Source organism: Austrofundulus limnaeus, unplaced genomic scaffold, assembly GCF_001266775.1.
Source record: "Austrofundulus limnaeus strain Quisiro unplaced genomic scaffold, Austrofundulus_limnaeus-1.0 Scaffold282, whole genome shotgun sequence".
Lineage (NCBI taxonomy): Eukaryota > Metazoa > Chordata > Actinopteri > Cyprinodontiformes > Rivulidae > Austrofundulus > Austrofundulus limnaeus.
Genome location: NW_013952684.1, coordinates 322,839 through 341,981, shown reverse-complemented (window position 1 = coordinate 341,981; position 19,143 = coordinate 322,839). Strand labels below are relative to the sequence as shown.

At 38.4% G+C, this 19,143-nt stretch overlaps 2 protein-coding genes and 1 long non-coding RNA gene across 3 annotated transcripts in view; 1 reads left to right on the top strand and 2 right to left on the bottom strand.

Moving 5' to 3' along the window:
- Positions 1–19,143, top strand: part of LOC106526575 (neurofibromin) — a 145,701-nt gene that overhangs the window by 119,074 nt on the left and 7,484 nt on the right. Inside the window, exon 36 of the mRNA XM_014021210.1 lies at positions 13,631–14,063. Coding sequence (XP_013876664.1) covers positions 13,631–14,063 — 433 coding nt within the window. The remainder of the gene's footprint in view (positions 1–13,630; positions 14,064–19,143) is intronic.
- On the bottom strand, positions 923–5,901 carry LOC106526576 (endochitinase A). Its single transcript, XM_014021214.1, has 2 exons — positions 5,784–5,901; positions 923–2,603 (listed from the first exon to the last, which is right to left on the bottom strand). Exon 2 carries the CDS (start codon positions 2,567–2,569, stop codon positions 1,439–1,441), a length of 1,131 nt encoding a protein of 376 aa, XP_013876668.1. The 5' UTR covers positions 2,570–2,603; positions 5,784–5,901; the 3' UTR covers positions 923–1,438.
- The window catches only part of LOC106526578 (uncharacterized), a 17,870-nt gene continuing 8,904 nt past the window's right edge, over positions 10,178–19,143 (bottom strand). The window contains exons 2-3 of the long non-coding RNA XR_001311270.1: positions 13,297–13,431; positions 10,178–10,944 (exon numbers count right to left, since the gene is read on the bottom strand). This is a non-coding gene — a long non-coding RNA (uncharacterized LOC106526578). The remainder of the gene's footprint in view (positions 10,945–13,296; positions 13,432–19,143) is intronic.

Here is a 19,143-nt window from a genome sequence, read left to right as displayed (position 1 = left end):
ATTGAGGCAGTTCTGAAGGCAAAAGGGGGTCCAACCCGTTACTAGCATGGTGTACCTAATAAAGTGGCCGGTGAGTGAAGCTGAGCTTCCTCATCACAGAGCACACACACCCACCTGGCCTGTGCTGAAATGGGCTGGACAGAAGAGGAAGGAGGTTCTTAAAGAGACAGAGTCCAATTTTAAGGCATTTAGAAACAGATATGTTGAGAAGTCAATTTTACTCTCTATTTAAACACATAAACAACATTTTAATAACAAGTGAAGGTGACATTGTTACTTTATTATGGTATATAATTTAAATATATGCCTGAGAAACACATAATATTGCCCCTGTAAGGCACGGTTAGTTAAAAAACTTTTTAATAACTGGCAGCTGACTGTAAATAACTAAATAGACATTAGCTAACTAGTTTTACATTTCTTTACCAGGTGTCAGCTGATAGTTTGTATTACTGATTATTCAAACTGTTTCCTGGAACATATGCTGCTTTTAAAACATGAAACCTTTTTCCAAAAAGTCCATGGTGAGGAACTGGAAGCTGCAGCAGGTTCTACAAGACAGCATTGAGTTGCCATGACAATGGTTAATAAAAGTGAAAACGTGGGCCATTTTGTAGTATGAAATGAAAATAGAATAACATTTTTTAATATCTGTTTTTAAAATGAAAAACTATCTGTTGGTACAGTTGGTGATAATGGTGGATCTGTTTGTATAGTTAGTGATAATGGTGGATCCAGAATGAAAAAAAAAGCAAAACGTACATTGACCTGACAAGAGGAGTCTCTGTCAAACATGTCAAACATTTATTTCAGAACAGACCTAATGCTGAGTTCACTTGGTGATGCGTTGACTTTAAAGGTGAAAGAATGAATTTTGAGCCACTTGTTACTGAAAGCTGGAGTTAAAACAATGTGCTTCATCTAGCTAGTGAAAATGCATTTTATTTGTCACTTTTCAAACCAATCACAGAGATACCTGACATAAAAAGCAAGCAAATAACAGTTAACACAGGATTAAACTGCAGTAAAAAAGCCAAATAAAGCTGCTGTTTGTGGTGGATCTGTTTGTACAGTTGGTGTTTATGGTGGATCCAAGTACAGTTGCTGTTTATGGTGGATCCATTGGTACAGTTGCTGTTTATGGTGGCTCTATTGGTACAGTTGCTGTTTTTGGTGGATCTCTTGGTAGAGTTGATGGTTGTGGTGTATCTGTTAGTACAGTTGCTTTTTGTGGTGGATGCCTTGGTACACTTGCTGTTTATGGGGGATCTGTTGGTACAGTTACTGTTTGTGTTGGATCTATTGGTGCAGTTGCTGTTTATGGGGGATCTGTTGGTACAGTTGCTGGTTATGGTGGATCTCTTTGTAGAGTTGCTGTTAATGGTGGATCTCTTTGTAGAGTTGATGACTTTTCTGGAGATAAAATTAACAGATTGGTTTAGTTCAGGTTGGCAGCCTCTGAATGATTGCTGTTATTTTTTGTGGAGCTCTCTGAAACACAGTTTTCACTCGTCTCTGCACCTTGACCTTTGTTTTTGTCTTCTGAATCCACAACAACAGATGCAGTTTGTTCCTGGACATTCTTTTCATTTGCAGCTGGACCAGATATGCCCTCTAGATGTTTCCCTCCAAATGTAGCAGTGGGAGTCATGTCCTGTAACTCCTCATCTCTTTCTGGAAGCAAAGAGAGTCTTTTGGACAGTCTCTGAGGCAAAAAACTGGATAAGGAGATTCGGTTGGATGACCTTAGAGTAATCTTGGCATTTTCATTGTCACTCTCTAAAAACGGAGAAGGGCCGGCCCAGTCTGTTGTTGTTAGCTGCTGCTTCTGAAGTCTGTTTTTCTTTACGTAGATGACCAGGAACCCCACCATCATCAAACACAAGGTTCCACCTATGATCCCTGCTACTATTTTACTGGAGTTTGTTTGGTTCCCCGACATGGCCTCAGGGATGTATGTGGATGTTCTTCCAGCTGTGGTTTTATCGGGACCTGAGGTGTGGGTGACTGAATGTGAACTTGTAGATGTGTCAGCTTTGGTAGATGTTGCAGCAGAGCTAAAGGATACTGACTGGGAAGTAGGAGCAGACAGAGAGGTCGTTTTAGATGCTGATGACTTCTCAGGACCACGACTTTGAGTGGAGAGTATTTGTACTAAAGGTGCAGTTGAAGAAATGGTTTCGCTGCTGTTTTGACTGGTCAGAATCATTGATTTCTGAGTATTTGTTTTTTCTGTCGAGCTACTCAAGACAGTTTGACTGAAAGAAAGCAGAGTTGCTGCTGTTTGGTTGTTTTGGGTTGTTGTAGCAGGAGGTGTTTGAGTTGTTAGAAGTGAAGAGAGTGAATGTGTTGACCTGCTTCTGCTGTGTGTTGGATTCACATCTTCAGTGGTGGATGTTGTCACTTTAAGACCCAAACTCTCTGAGATTTGCTCCAAGGTTGACATCTGTGTTGTCAGCTGATCTGCTGTTATGTTGGTCGAGTTGTTGGGCAGAGCAGATGTTACTGTGCTGCCAGCTGTCAGTGGTAGCAGCCATATGAAAATCACACTGGTCATTGTCTTCTGCATTTTTCCTGGAAGGTGGTTCCTTGTGTTTTTGTAGCTGGAACAGAAAAGTGTAATTTATCAGAGACTTGCAGAAAACACATTAAAGCAATGCTGTCTGATGAGGAAAGTCTGTACGTGAACAGGAAACTGTTGAGAAATATAACTTTGTGTTGCAAAATCATTTCCTGAAAAGGCATGAAGCAGCTTGTGTGTCCCTAGCTGATCTCAAGTCAGGATTAGAACAATCACTTCCTCTTTCTGCTCTGTGGTTTTATGCTGATGATGTCATCTATTGAATTCTAAAGTGAAGTATACACAAGAAACATTACACTGTGGCGTTTGTTTATTGAATGAAAAGTGGCGTTCTGCATGTCACAGTAGAATACCTGCTCACAGGTGGGACTGCATGTCTGTCATCAAGTTGCAACTGTCCCTTGTGCACTCCTGCTATTTTTTGTAAATTTATTTATTTATTTATTTTCATTTTGGTTGTATTAAAGCTTTTGGCCTGGATTTTTAGTGGAAATTTTAATTTTAGTAAAAATGTTCTAATCAAAGTTTTTTTATTCTTAAATGTATTTTATATTTTATTGATGCATTTTGCAGCCTCCAACTCTTTGTGGCAAAAATGTACAAGCACAAAAAACTGCTATAAAACCATCATACATCAATATTTTTATTTGCCTTTTTTAGGTTTATTAAATTTATTTTATTTATAAAAACAAAATCTGTATACAGTAAAATAAAAAATATAATATTCTCTTATGCTTTCTTATAATCCAAACCATCTCGTTTTTAATACTTCTTATATCTCCCTTCTGCTTCTTTTGTTCATAATTTTAAGAAGCATGAATACAAGTAATTATTTTTTACAAGCATTTCTTAACCCTTTCATCATCCACGGTTTGTCAACATTTCTTTTTGCACATTTTTTTCATACATACAATTCTACAGAGTTCCCAAAATATTTATAAACACATCACATGCTCTGTTTACATCATCGACAGACACATGCTTTCAGTTTTGTTTTTTATTTTTTTGTCTTTCAGGTTGTCCAAAGCTTGTTTTGATGTATTTATCATTTCATTTATTGTAGCTACTGTTTCACTGCATTGATCATTTCTATAAATTGTAAAAACTGGTAGATGATCACTTATATCAGTAATGAAAATCCCACTCATCACCTCTGTATTTCTTACATTTTGTAAAAATATTATTTATCCCTTTAGCACTATGTGTTGTAATTCTCGTTGGTGTAGATATTAATTGATAAAGACACAAACTGTACAGTGAGTTTATAAACATACTGATATCATTTGAGTCAGATTGATTTCCCAAATATTAAAATCCCCACACAAAAAACATTTTTATTACAACTTATTTCAAAAAGCTCCATGATTTTCTTAGTGATCGATAGACACAACCTGGTCTGAACTTGGTGATCGATACACACAATTTATTATTAGATTTTTAGAATTAACATTTAATATTTCAACTGAAATTATTTCCATTACATCATCAACAACTATTGACAATTTATCATTTATTTTTAAACTTTATTTCTGTATTAATAAAATAAGCAAATGCATAAATGACTTCAACATCAAACTTGCTTAAAACTACCCAACACTTCTCTGCAGGGACTTTAATCCTTTAAATCCATTTAAGTTGTAGAACCTTAGAGAGGTCAAAATTTAGCAACAGAACTGATTTGATTTCAAAGATCACAAAGGTGCAGGACTTCAAGGACTTAGGGTCCACTGTCCAGAAAAACAGGGAGTGTGATGAAGAGGTGAAGACATGGGAGGTAGTTGGAGTGAGGACAGAAGACACAGATGTAGGAGGACAACTTCCTGGGGAGATCCCCTGTAGTGAACAGCTGAACCAAGACAGAACCTGTTAGTGTATTTATGTATCTGTCTGCTTTTACAACCAAGCACCAATGCCCAGTTTGACTGAGGGCTCGTTTTATTAGTGAGCAGAGAAAGATCTGGAGCAAACATGAAGCAGCATTTCAGCCCAGAGACTTTTGGAAAGCTTGTGTAGCTTTTGTCTGCCTTTGAGCTGCAGGACTCATCTGAACAAGAAAGATTCAATGTGTACCATTTAATAGCAGTTTGTGTGATTGTACATATTTGCCACAAAGGTGTCCAAAGAATAGTATATTTGAGGAGAACACAACGGCTGTTGCTTTTTATTTATTAATTTTTTTGCAGTGCACAAAGATGCAGAGGCTAAACCTGCTCTGGACAAAAGTTAGAGTTTTTGTCTTCTAACACTTAGGTATAGCAACACATTGCTGCAGGAAGCTAAAAACAACCTTGCACAGACTATTGAACAACACCAGCTTTCTGTAAAAGAGGAATAAATACCGAGGAGGCAGCCAGCTGACCAGGAGACAACACTCAGGAAGCTCTAAGCAAACAGATGAAGATAGAAGAGCTGATAGTGATTAAATTTATGAACACAGACCAATTATACCATCGCTTTTCTCACCAATAAACATTTGACTTATTATTTCTTCAATTGTTAAAATTTTAGGTTCGTTTTTAATTAACCTGAGTCCATTGTACCTGACCAAGTAATCCAGCTGGACAGGCCAGCATTTTAATGCCTCTTATAGAGCAGAACAACAGGATCACAGAACCGGAGACAGATTGGTGTAAAGCCATCGCAGATCAACAGCTCACATAGATCTGCTCAAAACACACCCCTAAAAAATTATAATCCGCCTCAGTGTGTTCTTTAATCACTTATCTGGAAAAAGATCTCACTTCAGATCAGTTGGAGAGAATAGTGGTGTCACATGATTTTAAGTTCAAACCTCAGCTCAGCCAACGTTCAAACCATTTCCATGGAGGAAGTGATAACGAAAAATGTGCTATGCTCTGAGATAAAAACTCTTTCTGAACTAAGATCTGCTTTGTGTGGAAACTTTCAAATATTTACTTCACTTTAAGGTTTCTGTGTTTTCCACTCATGCAGTTTTTAAACTTTAAACAGTAAGTTACACTTTTTGATCAAATTAGTTTTTTTTATTCCTTTCAGCTCAGTCTAATCTTAAAACAGTGAGCTTTTGACCAATACGAGACATGAAATTATTGAAGACAGTATTAATCATTTTCTTTTTACGTGTCTATTAAACTACAGTTAAAATATTTCATAAAATTTTTTAGAGAACTTTGCAGCTTTTCTGACAGTTCAGTATAATTCCAACATGTAAAGATGTACTTACCAGCACCTGAAAAAGGGTTTTTTAATCTCAATGGGACTTCCTGGTTAAATAAAGTTTAAATAAAAATTAAAAACTTATCAGCAACTTGAATCAAAGAATGTCTGTCACCATTGAGTTGTAAGATGTTGATGTAGTAAGATGTTGCCTGCAACAAGAAAATACTGAAGGAAAGTAGGAACTAACAGCCCCACCTCACTGAAATGTTGAGACACATGCTTGACTCACTGACAGGAAATGCAAAGTGTGAAACTAACTGAAATACTAAGAATAGTAGTTTGTTTTTCACACAAAAAAGACCAGCATTTTACAGAGTCTATAGATTTCACCCTAAACTACTACATCAAAGGCAACCAACACAGTTTAATTTAACCTGTAAAGTCCTATAGTTCCCCCCAAATACTCTGGTCAAATACATTTAAATTACTTAATGCCAACCTGTCTACTCACTCACTCATATATATTTGAGTTAGTTGGTAGAGCATCAGTCCCACATGCGGGAGTTTGATCCTACATGGGGCATATATGTCATGAGATATATAGTGGGTTTATAACATCATCTAGTGTTGGTCGTTAGGCAGGTCCATTAATGCCAACTGCCAACCTCATGATATGATAAGAGTGAATAAACAGAGAACCATACCAGCTCAGATGTCTTTCCCAGTCAAACAACGTCTGCGTCAAGTGTTGAGGAACCAGGGCACTGTGATGAGAAATGGGCTACTAGAACAAGACGGCAATGGACATGGAGAGAGAATAAGAAACTGTTGAAATGCTACTACTCTAGTAACCCTAGCCAGTAGGGTTATATGAAAATATTGTGGGCAACATGGGTGCTTTAAAACCCACAGTCTAAACTAACAGCGAAAAATCTAGTAGCTCAGTGTACCAACATCCACAAACTTTCACACATAGAAATCCAGGAGACAAAACACAGGAATGCTATGGAAAGGGGTAGCCAGGATACCAGGTCAGATGGGGGAGTTAACATCAATTCCCCCTCTGAGGTTGGGTACCAAGAATGTGAGAACAACTGACCTAAGAGATCAGAACATGGCTAAGTTAAGTGCATGTCAACCCTGACACTGGCTAGTGAAGTGCCTCCAGAGGGTACAATTCCTACTGTGACCATCACAGAAACCAATGAGCTGATATACTATACAGCATTAGTGATCCTTCAGATGCCTGGCAAAGTTAGGAGCAGCCACAATGGATAATGTCCACCATGGAGAAGAAAGTTGGAGGCCAAAATCAAGGCAACACAGAAGGAGTCAATCAATTGTCAAAACTCCAGAAACATGCATCCAGAAAGAGAATACTGCTGAAATGCAAACAGATGTTTATACCTGAAACAAACAGTGGTGGGCAGCACTAATCTAAAAATTAGTTCCACTAGTCGTAAAACAATAACTCAAATATTTAGGTCCCCTAATTATAAAGCACTAATGCACTGAAAATTTTAGCAAAGTGTAATTCTGAAGCACTGAAATAACCCAGTCAACCTATGAACATTCTTAAACAGACATGAGTCACATATTGCCATGTTGCTCACTAAAGACTTATCATTGACATTCCACAGCTGTATTTGAGTTCATATATTGTCAAAATATTTTCATCTAGTGGATAAGTGACACACACATGAACAAAATGTGTGATAGCTTTTACCCTCAGTTAATGCTGATCAATAATATTTATAGACCTCAGGTAGTGCTTCTAAATTTAGCCCATAAATTTAGCAAGTGCTAGTCCACTAATACATTTTAAAATTAGCAAAAGCCCTAAAGCACTAATCAGGAAATTAGTTCCCCTATTAGTGCTTTAGTGCTTTAGGGGAACTGTGGCCACCACTGGAAATGAAGAAAGATTCCAAGCCTTGGCTGCTCAATTGAAGAGATACTTAAAGGAGATAGAAACCTGATGAATTAACAGACTGTTCTCCACCGAACTGGCTGAAGTGGACTCTCAATGGCTGGGTAATAATACATGAGCCAACCCACTAAGGCTGAAGACTGAACAATACTGGAAAGGTTTTAGGGAGAAAGAAGCATCACATAATGATGATGTTAACCTAATAGACCTAAGGGCAGAGCTCTCTAATTTCCCAGAACAAAGTTGAGTGAACACCACAATGGCGGACATCAAACAAAAACTCTTGGGTGTGAAGAACTGGACAGCACCAGGCCTGGCCTACTGACTCAAGAAGTTGACTTCACTCCATAAGCGCCTAGTGGCACAGATGAACCAACTACTAAAGAATGGGAACCACCCTGAATGACTGACTGAGGGCCGAACAGTCCTGATAATGAAAGACCCTCATAAGGGAACAATCCCATCCAACTATCGGCCAATAATCTTTCTCTCCACAACATGTAAGTGGAAACTGGAAGAGACGAAGCTGAAGGAACCACCATGTGAGAAAAAACCTGAATGGGATGTACCACCAACCGATAGCTGCAGTGGTTGATTTGACCAAATCCTACCAATGGCTGAAGAGTGCAGGACTGTAGGACAGCACAGAAGCACTGATCATGGCAGCACAGGAGCAGTTAATGCTGTGCACAGAGGTTGATTTCTTTGGTTAGAGATATTCTTCTTCTCAGCCAACAAACTGGTGTGAACTGTAGTTTATTTTTCTTATTTTCTCTTTATTAGATAACTTATTCTTAATAACAAGATTAACAAAGACATTAAAAATTAAAAACAAGAACAGGATATGTTGAATGAACATGAGTGTAACAGCATCAGATAAAATGGCAAGGCTTTAGAACAACAATATATAAAAAAAATGACTGAGGAAAACATGATTACCATATGTATGCATGTATATTGTGAAAGTTTAACCCCAAAAATTTTTTTGGGAAGTTGGGGGAGGGATCATATTAGACATGCGTAAATACAGTAAATTCAAAACATGAAGACTAATCACACGTACATACATGTACATACATACAAGTTTGTATACGTAAAAATAATTTATTGTGTTCTTATCCAGTGTAACAATATTTCTGTTTACTGAGATTCTTACAAGGGAATTTGATTATTTAAAGTGAGCAGAACATTTTATTTAGGAGCAGGTTCTGGTTCTGTCACCAGTCCAGCAGCACATCATCAGGGGGGTCAGGTTTAGAAAGGTTTTGGACGGAGTCAGTATGTGTTGATCTTTTCATTGCCATTCCTTCATGTTAGGAGTCTGTCCAGTGGGAGATGATCAGTCTCGTTGGAAGAGCCTCCTTTATCAACAGAATGTTGATACAAGACAAGGTCAAAGGCTCACTGTGAGTCAGTTTAATGTTTTATTCAATCAGGTAAAAACAGGTAAAAAGTGTGGGAGTGCAACAAAAATGTGACCTGTTTAAGTTTGTGATGAAGACTTAAGTTTAAAATGTAATATTCTGCATATCTTCAAGAACTTGGACTATATGGACACAGTTGTTTGGACCCATCTATTAGTTCTTCTCAGTCAGGGTCTGGGTTGGAGCAGTGATGGGACATCTTAAAGCTTCAGCAAACCAAGACATGTTGGACAACATATGCTTTCAGTTCCCTAGTTCATAAAGCAAAGATGGTAAAGATCTGGTTTGATAGGTTCTGTGAGGAAGAACTGGGCTGCACAGAGCCCTGACCTCTACCTCACCAAGAATATTTGGAATGAGCTGAAATAGAGATGGTGAACCAGGTCTTCTGGAACAACATCAGTGCCTGACATCATAAATGCTCTATAGAATGAATAGAAACCAGTTCCTTCAGAAACAGTATGCATTCTTGTGGGAAACCTTCCATGAAGAGTAGAAGCTGATGGTCTTATTGAAGTCCAACTCCATACAGGGGTTAGACAATGAAACTGAAACACCTGTCATTTTAGTGTGGGAGGTTTCATGGCTAAATTGGACCAGMCTGGTGGCCAGTCTTCATTAATTGCACATTGCACCAGTAAGAGCAGAGTGTGAAGGTTCAGTTAGCAGGGTAAGAGCACAGTTTTGCTCAAAATATTGCAATGCACAAAACATTATGGGTGACATATCAGAGTTCAAAAGAGGACAAATTGTTGGTGCACGTCTTGCTGGTGCATCTGTGACCAAGACAGCAAGTCTTTGTGATGTATCAAGAGCCACAACATCCAGTGTAATGTTAGCATACCACCAAGAAGGACCAACCACATCCAACCGGATTAACTGTGGACGCAAGAGGAAGCTGTCTGCAGGGGCGTGTTATGGTCTAAAACAAGGTGTTTCAGTTTCAGTGTCTAATCCCTTTCTGTTGCTGAGAGGATCAGGTCTGGCCAAACACTCTTGTCCATAGATCTCATTAAATATTTTTATGATAAGAATAACAAATTCTAGATTCACATATACTTTGAGTGAAATTGATTAAAAAAATTATTGATTAATACATGTACGGATATAAAATGAAGATTTGATTCTGTTTGGTTGACACATACATTTAATTAGTGTTAGCACATTAAATTTCTCATTAGATACTGTAAGTAGATGCTACAGAAAGCCTGGATTGATGGGGTTCTTCTTTAGACAACAAGGGGCATGTCCTCTAAGTCCTTGGGAACCTCCAAACAGGAATCCCTGGAACTAGAACTTTGGATGTGCATTACCTTTTCTTCAGGATCAGAAGATTTAGCTGTTGACCCTTCCTGTCGTCCTCCATCAGCCTCCTCTGGTAGCTCAGCTTGCTTTTTTCCTTTTGACTTGCTTTCTACTCTCACCTCTTCAAGCATGACATCAGTATCACATGGTCCAACTAGTCCTCTGGTCTCTGCTTGGTCTGTGCTCCAGTACTGCGCATCACTCACCAAGTCCATGTTGGACAGTGACGTTGGAGGGGCATAGACCCGACGCTGAAGGATGCAGACTTGACATGCTAATATGAAGGTGGCAACCAGCAAACAGAAAATGAGTCCTCCTGCTGAACCAATGGCAATTAGACCCATCTCTGTGTCAATCAGGCAGTCACCACGAGGAACAACGGTGCTGTTATCAGAGTTCTGGTAGCTTTCATTTGTGAAGACCACAGATCTGTCCCTGTCACTATAGTCACCGGTTTGGGATGTGTTTGTGGTTAAAAGGGACTGATCTGTAGACGTCGAATCTATCAGCAGCAGCTGGTTCAGGAGAATGAACAGCCAAAAGGTTTCGATGATTTCCATCATGTTCTGAAACAAAAATTACAATATTAGAGACATTTTTTGACATTGTTGCATTATTTGTGAAGACCGCATTCACACTAGATGATGACTCCATTATACTCTTCACAACCTGTTAGAGCATGGCTTCACAGTGGCCAATTTGAAAAAATCCTTTAGCCCTCAAGCAGTCATTATGCTCACTTCTCTCTACTTGGACTCTTCAGCTGTGGCTGAATGGTTAAGGGAGTCGTCCTCTAATCAGAGAGTTGGCAGTTCAATTCCCCGCTATTCAGTCATGTGTCGAAGTGTCCCTGGGCAAGACACTGAACCCCACTGCCTCTGATGTGTCCCATCAGTGTATGAATATGATTTAGGTTGCTGATTAGTCTCTATAAAATAATTTGTACATGTTAGTGTTGTAGAGAGATCTAGCAGAGTGCTGAGTGAATGTGTGAATGGGTAAATTAGGGCACAGATTGTAGCGTAAAGCACTTTGAGTATTCTGATTGGATAGAAAGGTGTTATATGAGTACAGTTCATTTACCATTCCACATCCCAGAGACATTGTCTTGTACCCTAACCAAGTTCTGTGTGCCCACCCTGACACCACTTTCCCAGACTGCAGCAGAGTGAAGCTAGAAGATCAGCATGGTGCTTCAGTCACAAATATTACATCTGCATCAGGTTGTTTCCACAACTTTGTCACAAATATGATCATACTAGGATAGGAGGATGTATAGGAGGATGTATAGGAGGATGTTGGCAAAGCTGACAGCCATCATGGACAACCCCCATCACCCTCTGCATGAAACCGTGGGGGGGCTGAGCAGCTCCTTCAGTCAGAGACTTAAACATCCTCACTGCAGGACAGAGCGCTTCCGTAGGTCATTCATTCCAACTGCAGTTAGACTGTATAACACTTCATGATGTTATCAGTCACTTAGACAATTCACCTACACTGCCATCAGTAATATGCACCTGCATATATATTCATTTACATACTGTACTAGGTATATGTACATTGTTATACATCACGAGTATAGTGTTTTTTCTTTTACTTATCTTTCTTTATTCTACCTCACCCTGTCCTGTTTTGAGCTGCTGTAATGTGCAAATTTCTTCATTGTTGGATCAATAAAGTATTTTCTTGTCTTATCTTATCTTATGTTATGTTACCTTATCTTATCTTATAGTCTAGACATGAGGCCAGCATGGCCAGTCCAGCTTCAAATTCTTGACCAAGCCTTGCTCGTATGTAGGGCTGAGTATCGTGGCTAATTCTTTAAATTGGTTTGATTTTGATTAACAAGGTTCTGAATGGGGGGCGTCTGTGGCAGAGTGGTTAGGAGAGTCATCCTGGAACCGGTAGGTCGCCGGTTCAATCCCCCGTCCAGCTGTCTCAATTGTTGTGTCCTTGGACAAGACACTTCACCCCTAATGCCTCTGATGTGTGTCCCATCAGTGTATGAATGTGATTGGCACTGAGTAGTCTCCATAGATTGATTGTACATGTTAGCTTTGTAGAGACCTAATACAGTGCTGAGTAAATGAGGACACAGATTGTAGTGTGAAGAGCTTTGAGTGTCCTGGTTGGATAGAAAGGCACTATACAAGTATAGTCCATTTACAATTTGAATCAGTTAATCACGATTTGATTCAATTATATTCAATCTGCTCTTATTTACTGAAAATGGCTCAACTGTGTCGCAAATACTTTACTTTGTTTTTCTCTTCACCACAAACAGATTTTGAGGAAAAACTTGTAAATTGGACAATTTAAACTTGAACTGCAAACAAAACTGTCTCAAGCCTCAAAGGCATACACATTAAAAGGGATATGCAAGTGAAAGTGTACTTAAACAACAACATTCCATCATTGTAAATTTCATTAAGACGTTTCTTAAGTGTAAAAATAATTAAACTAAACAATTTCTTTAGAATGTCTTTCACACATTTATACTCTCAGAATAACAGTTTCAGTCAGATGTTTACATACTGTAGTTTGGTCCGAATACCTGAACAAGCCGCTTGAAGCCTTCGTTTTTCCACCACCGAGTACAGGTGTCAAACTTTGCAAACAAAGGTTGCTGTGGCCTCTGTAATCTTTATATTCTGCACAGAATTGGCAGATAATTTGAGTGATTCCTTTGGTTTCTTTTGTTTTACCCCAGACGACTTATTGTCAGAAGTTAACATTAGCGCTTGTGTACTTGGATGTACGCCAACCGGACGTAAACGTATGGCAAGCCTGTAAAGACCAGTCATATTTTGACTGTGTTGGTTTCACAGCGGCATCATCATCCTGTATAAAGGGGGTCTAGGCAGGAAGAAGTTTATTGTACAGTGCCTCTCTTAATTTACCACAAGCGCTTGTATTACCTTGATATATCTTCAGTATGTCTTGGTGCTGAGATGAAGTGAGATCCTGAGACAGACTCTGAGTTCTCTTCCTGGTCTCCCTCTCTCCTTGGGTGGTTTCAAGGTATCTCGTTTACTTGCTCAGAGACCCAGGAGCTGTTATGAAAGAGAGTAAAATTCCTGTATCATTTCCATGAAACTGTGTATTTCTAACCATTCCAACCAGTAATTTTGCAAAACTCTTTGAACTCTTTTGATTTGGTTAAATGTATAGTGGTTTTAGAAAAGAAAGTTTGATCATATGTTACAGGTTTGAGTCTGTATTTGATGATATTCCATTTTCTCCTTCCTCCAGGTTCAAAACAGGCCAGCTTAATGGTGACCTTCTCATCTACCATGTTCTCCTCACCCTCAAACCCTACTATGCCAAGCCCTATGAGATCGTTGTTGACCTAACTCATGTTGGACCCAGCAATCGCTTTAAGACTGACTTCCTGTCCAAGTGGTTTGTGGTGTTTCCTGGCTTTGCTTATGAGAATGTGGCAGCAGTTTATGTCTACAACTGCAACACATGGGTGAGGGAGTACACAAAGTATCACGAGAGGCTGCTGACGGGACTGAAAGGCAGCAAACGGCTGCAGTTTATTGACTCTCCCTCTAAACTGGCTGAGCACATTGAACCTGACCAACAAAAACTCCCTGCAGCCACTTTGGCTCTGGAAGAAGACCTTAAAGTGTTTCACAACGCCCTGAAGCTGGCCCACAAAGATACCAAGGTTTCAATAAAGGTAAGACCTGACTGACACTGGTCCTGTTCACATTTGGTTTTTGAAAACCTTTTGAACCTTCTGGTGATTTGAATGCATGAAGTCACTTCTGAAGTCTCAGCTCACTTTAGTGATAAAATGTGGATCTTGAAATATTTTGTTATGTTATTTTCTACTGTATGCAGACACACACACACACAAGTTTGTATTTCTAGCCTTATTAGGACTGTTGATTGACTTCTATTTGTTTATTGGTCATTTCAACCCCTTAACCTAAACCTAACCACTCCAGTACATACCTAATCCTAAACCTAACCTAAACTCAATTCAGACCTTGATCCTAAACCTAACCACTGACCCAAAAATGGAGTTCCACCATATTAGTACTGACCTTTGGTCCCCATAAGGACCACTAGTCTTAACAACGTAGGTGTGCATACCAGAAACGGTCCTAAAATGGTACTAAATACAAGTACGCACAGACACACATGCAGTACACTCACAGGGCTATCAGTGAACAACTAATAGGACATTGGGAGGTCTGCGGATGTTTCTTAAATTATGACAACACATCTGAACTTTATTATTTTGAAATGAACAATGTTCCGACCAATTTGAGTCACTTTTTTGTTGAGTCATCTCTTGAGGCCAATTAATATAAGACAACTAATGTTGACTTGTGAACATATGATTATGGCTAAATGACTATAGGTTATAAATTATAATCAAATCAATCATTAGCATTACAGTATGTTTACATCAGAAAGTGTTTTATTCTGTCTTCAACATAGACATCTTTAGTGTTGGGCAAATTATTCATAAGATGTCTTAACATGTCATAGTGTGACAGAACCATTAAAATGAATATTAGAAAAGTACTTGGAAACTTGGGGAAAAAACCTTCTCCTATTCTGCTTCTTTTTCTTAGAATTCACTGCAACAAAAACTGAAACTGTCAAGGTTGATCCCATTGAGACATTTTAAACGAATCTTAAAGAAAATGAAAAAATAATCAGTTTAATTCTGATCTTGCTCTTAGATTGTGTTTTTAACTCTGCTTTTCTTTAAATGATAATATGTTTTGAGATCTTTATGTAACTGGTGTCATACAGTACGGGTATCACATGTCTCTTGTTAATAAGACTTACATATCCCACAGAGATTACCTGCCTAAATAAAAAAAAAGAAAACAATACATAAAACACGCTACACTTCACAAACATCTAAACATGCCACAAACACCTAAAAATGCCATTAATGTCTAAACATGCCATTAAACAGCTAAACACGCCACTAAAACGAAACACGCCACAAACATGTAAACATGCCACAAACATCTAAACACACCACAAACTGCTAAACATGCCAACATCTAAACATGCCTCTAACAGAGAACCATGCCAATAACAGACCAACTTACCAATAACAGAGAATAACACCACCATCATGTAAAGACTCCACAAACAGCAAAACATGCCAATAACATCTAAACATGCTACCAACATCTAAATATGCCACCAACATCTAAACATGTCACTAGCAGAGAAACAAGCCGCCAACAGCAAAACAGTCCACAAACAGGTAAACACGCCACTAACTAACCAGTCCACAAACAGGTAAACACGCCACTAACTAACCATTCCACAAACAGCAACACATGCCATGAACAACTAAACATGCCACGGACAGTGAAACACGCCACCAACATTTAAACACACCAACATCTAAACATGCCACCAACAGAGAAACACACCTATTACAGAGAAACATGCCACCAGCAGTTAAACACACCACCAACAGCAAAACACTCACGATGAACTAAACACGCCATGAACAGCGAAACACGCCACCAACATTTAAATACGCCTCCAACATCTAAACATGCCTCCAACTTCACACCTCCAACACCTAAACACACCTCCAACATCTAAACATGCTTCCAACAGAGAGACACACCTCCAACAGAGAGACACGCCTCCAACAGAGAGACACGCCTCCAACAGAGATACGCCACCAACAGAGAGACACACCTCCAACAGAGAGACACACCACCAACATCTAAACACGCCACCAACATCTAAACACGCCACCGACAGTTAAACACTCTACAAACAGCAGAACACGCCACTAATGTCAAAACACACCACCACCAGCTAAACTCGTGACCAACAGCGAAACATGCCACCAACATGTAAACATGCTACAAATGCCTTAGACGGGTCAATGAAAAGAGCAGCACAGTGATTAGCATCAAAGTCGTATGATGTCATTTACATCTATGTAGAAAGATTGTCAGGTCCCACATATTTATGTAGATTAAGACCCTTCAGTGCCTTAAGAACTTCCCTGACAGATACAAGTGAAAGTTAGAAAGTGTTTCTGTTTTAGGGATTGATTCACAGAGGAAGTTAAAGGTTGAGTAACAGTGACTGCACCAAATAAAGATCCAGAGGCAATGAAGTGTATGTTTAAACAATTAAGCATCTCTGTCTTATCTGAAACCACAGTGGAGTTTAAATCTGAGGAATGATAGTTGCCTAACAGTTTGCCAAAACTTCCTTGGGTTAGTTAGACATTTTGTAGTCTGAGACAAATGATAACCCTGTTTTGATTTCTTTATGGCAGCAGTACATTTGTTTCGTAATTGATGGAAACGTATTCAGTCGACTTCTAAACCAGATTTCCTTGCAGTTGCCCAAAGCTGATTTCTCCTGTGCAAGAAATACTAGTTCAGAGGTGAACCAGGGACTCACTTGACCTTTAACTCTCAGCTGATGAAACAAATCATGTTTAAGAAAATAATTAAAACTGTCATAAACGAAGTCCCAAGCATAATTAACATCATTAAACAGACAAATGCACTTCCAACTAGAGAAATTGCGTTTCCTGTGAAAAAGCTAGTGTGAATGCTTCTTGCTGAAAACTTAAGCTCAAAGCCTCTGAAATTAAGCTGAAAACATTTAATGGCAATACTGTTATTGTGAGTTCATTTTAAAAAGCTGAAAGAGGGGGAAAAGCTTAACTTTGCAGAAAAACAGAAAAAATGAGCAAAAAATAGCTGAAATAGTAGAAAAAGGCTAAAAGCTAAAATAGCTGTAAATGGAGAAAGCAACTGTAAGAAACAAATAGCTAAAACTAGGAGAAAGAAGCACAAAAAGCAGAAATTAGCAGGAGTATAGCAGAAAGAGGCAGAATTATAGCAGAAATTGCAGAAAAAAGCTAAAGTTTGCAAAAAAGGTAGCTAGAATTAGCACGATACCAAAAATGAACAGAACCAGAATGAAATGTGTAAGGTTCTGTAAAGATTTAAAAACATTTTAAAGGATTTTAAGGATGTTGAAAACAAATCCATTAATTTTCAATGGCAAAAAGGTGGCTAAAAAAGTGAAATGGCTGAAAAAGTAAAAATAACTGAAATACCAAAAGTCATAGCAGGATTGTCATAAATGAGCTGAACATTTTGTTATATGAATTGTTAAAATAGCACAAAAATTGTGGAACAAATTAGATGCCGAAAAACGGATGGAAGAAAAAATGATCTCAATTGTGTGAATGCTGTGAATTATAATGAAATAAATCATAAAGGAAGGTCTTTTCACTAAAATGCTTCATTGTTCTTTTTCAGATAAGAATAGGTTTAAAACAGGGTATTTTAATATCTCTAACTGCACCAACAATGCAATGATTACTTAGATCATTCACAAAATCTGCAGTTGTAGGGTATTTATGTGGCAAATCGGTAATAAAAAGATCAAGAAAAGATGATTTGTCTGGATATTTAGAATTAGGGCGAGTAGAACCAATAACTTGTGAAAAATTAAAAGCAAGACAGTAAGTCTAAAAAACCTCTGATGCCATAAAAATACAGAGGGCCACAAGTACCTCCATCACAAACAAAATTCTGTTTGGTAAGAACCTCTCAGGTAGCATAGTCACCATAGCCTCCATACCTCATGATTGAACAGAGGTCGGTCTACCAACACCTAAACACACCTCAAACATCTAAACACGCCACCAACAGCTAAACACTTAAAAACAATAGTCTGTTCTAGAGGCTTCGGGTGGCTAGCAGGTATGATTAACCTTCAGGGTGGATATAGCTCACTCACACCGAGGACTTGTCCACATCATCATTTACCCAGAATGCTTTGTGTGTAAATGAAATGACCTCGTCCGTGTAATATATTTTTAAACTTTTTAGTTTAAAAATTATAAAAACTAAACAGCCTACAGTATTTTTACAGTTTTTATTTTACAGTTAAAATATGTTTATCAAATAAAGTCTAATGTTACAACTAATCAGGGATCCCTTTTAATAAACTCAAAAATAAATGGACCATAGCAGCAAAAAAGCACATTAAGCAAAAAGGAAAAATAAACCATTGAAACTTAAAAAGGTGCTCTTGTGCTTTTAACATAAACTATGTAAAATCAAAAAATGTGATGGCTTTAAAATACAAAAACAAAAGTATAAACAGTGACGATAAAATTGACTGACCCAGAATGGCACGTTTTGCAAAATTACCAAATTTTGTTCGATGTCCTCTTAATGAAATCCAAACCACTGCCAGATTATTGATCCAGTCCTGTTTCTCTTCAGAACTAGTTTATCTGAGTTTTCTTCAGTTTTAGTCTCATTCACATGTTTACCCAAATCTTCCGCTGCCACCATATTTTCCTTAGGCACGCATGCTCCACTCTGTGTCCAGAGGGGAGCAGGCTAGTGATGCGTTCAGGTGTGTCAGAAAAGCAAAACTTGCAGGGAGGCAGCTTGTTGTTTGCAAGTCCTAACCCACCTTTTGGAAGTGGTTCTGAGTAAAACATTCTCAGTGCCTGTCAGAGGTGTCAAAAGTATTCACATTCATTACTAAAGTAGAAGTATAGATACTAGGGTTTAAACATACTTTTTTGGAAGTAGAAGTATCAACTTGAGCTTTTTACTCAAGTAAAAGTATAAAAGTACTGGTTTTAAAACTACTTAAAGTATGAAAGCAAAAGTAATGAGCACTTTTAAAAAAGCCATTAACGATAAAAGCTTTGTGGACTTGGAGAAGGTGTTCGACCGTGTCCCTCGGGGACTCCTGTGGGAGGTACTCCGGGA

Excerpts from the sequence above, each read along its gene's own strand:
- LOC106526576 (XM_014021214.1), bottom strand. The coding sequence starts at position 2,569 with ATGCAGAAGACAATGACCAGTGTGATTTTCATATGGCTGCTACCACTG.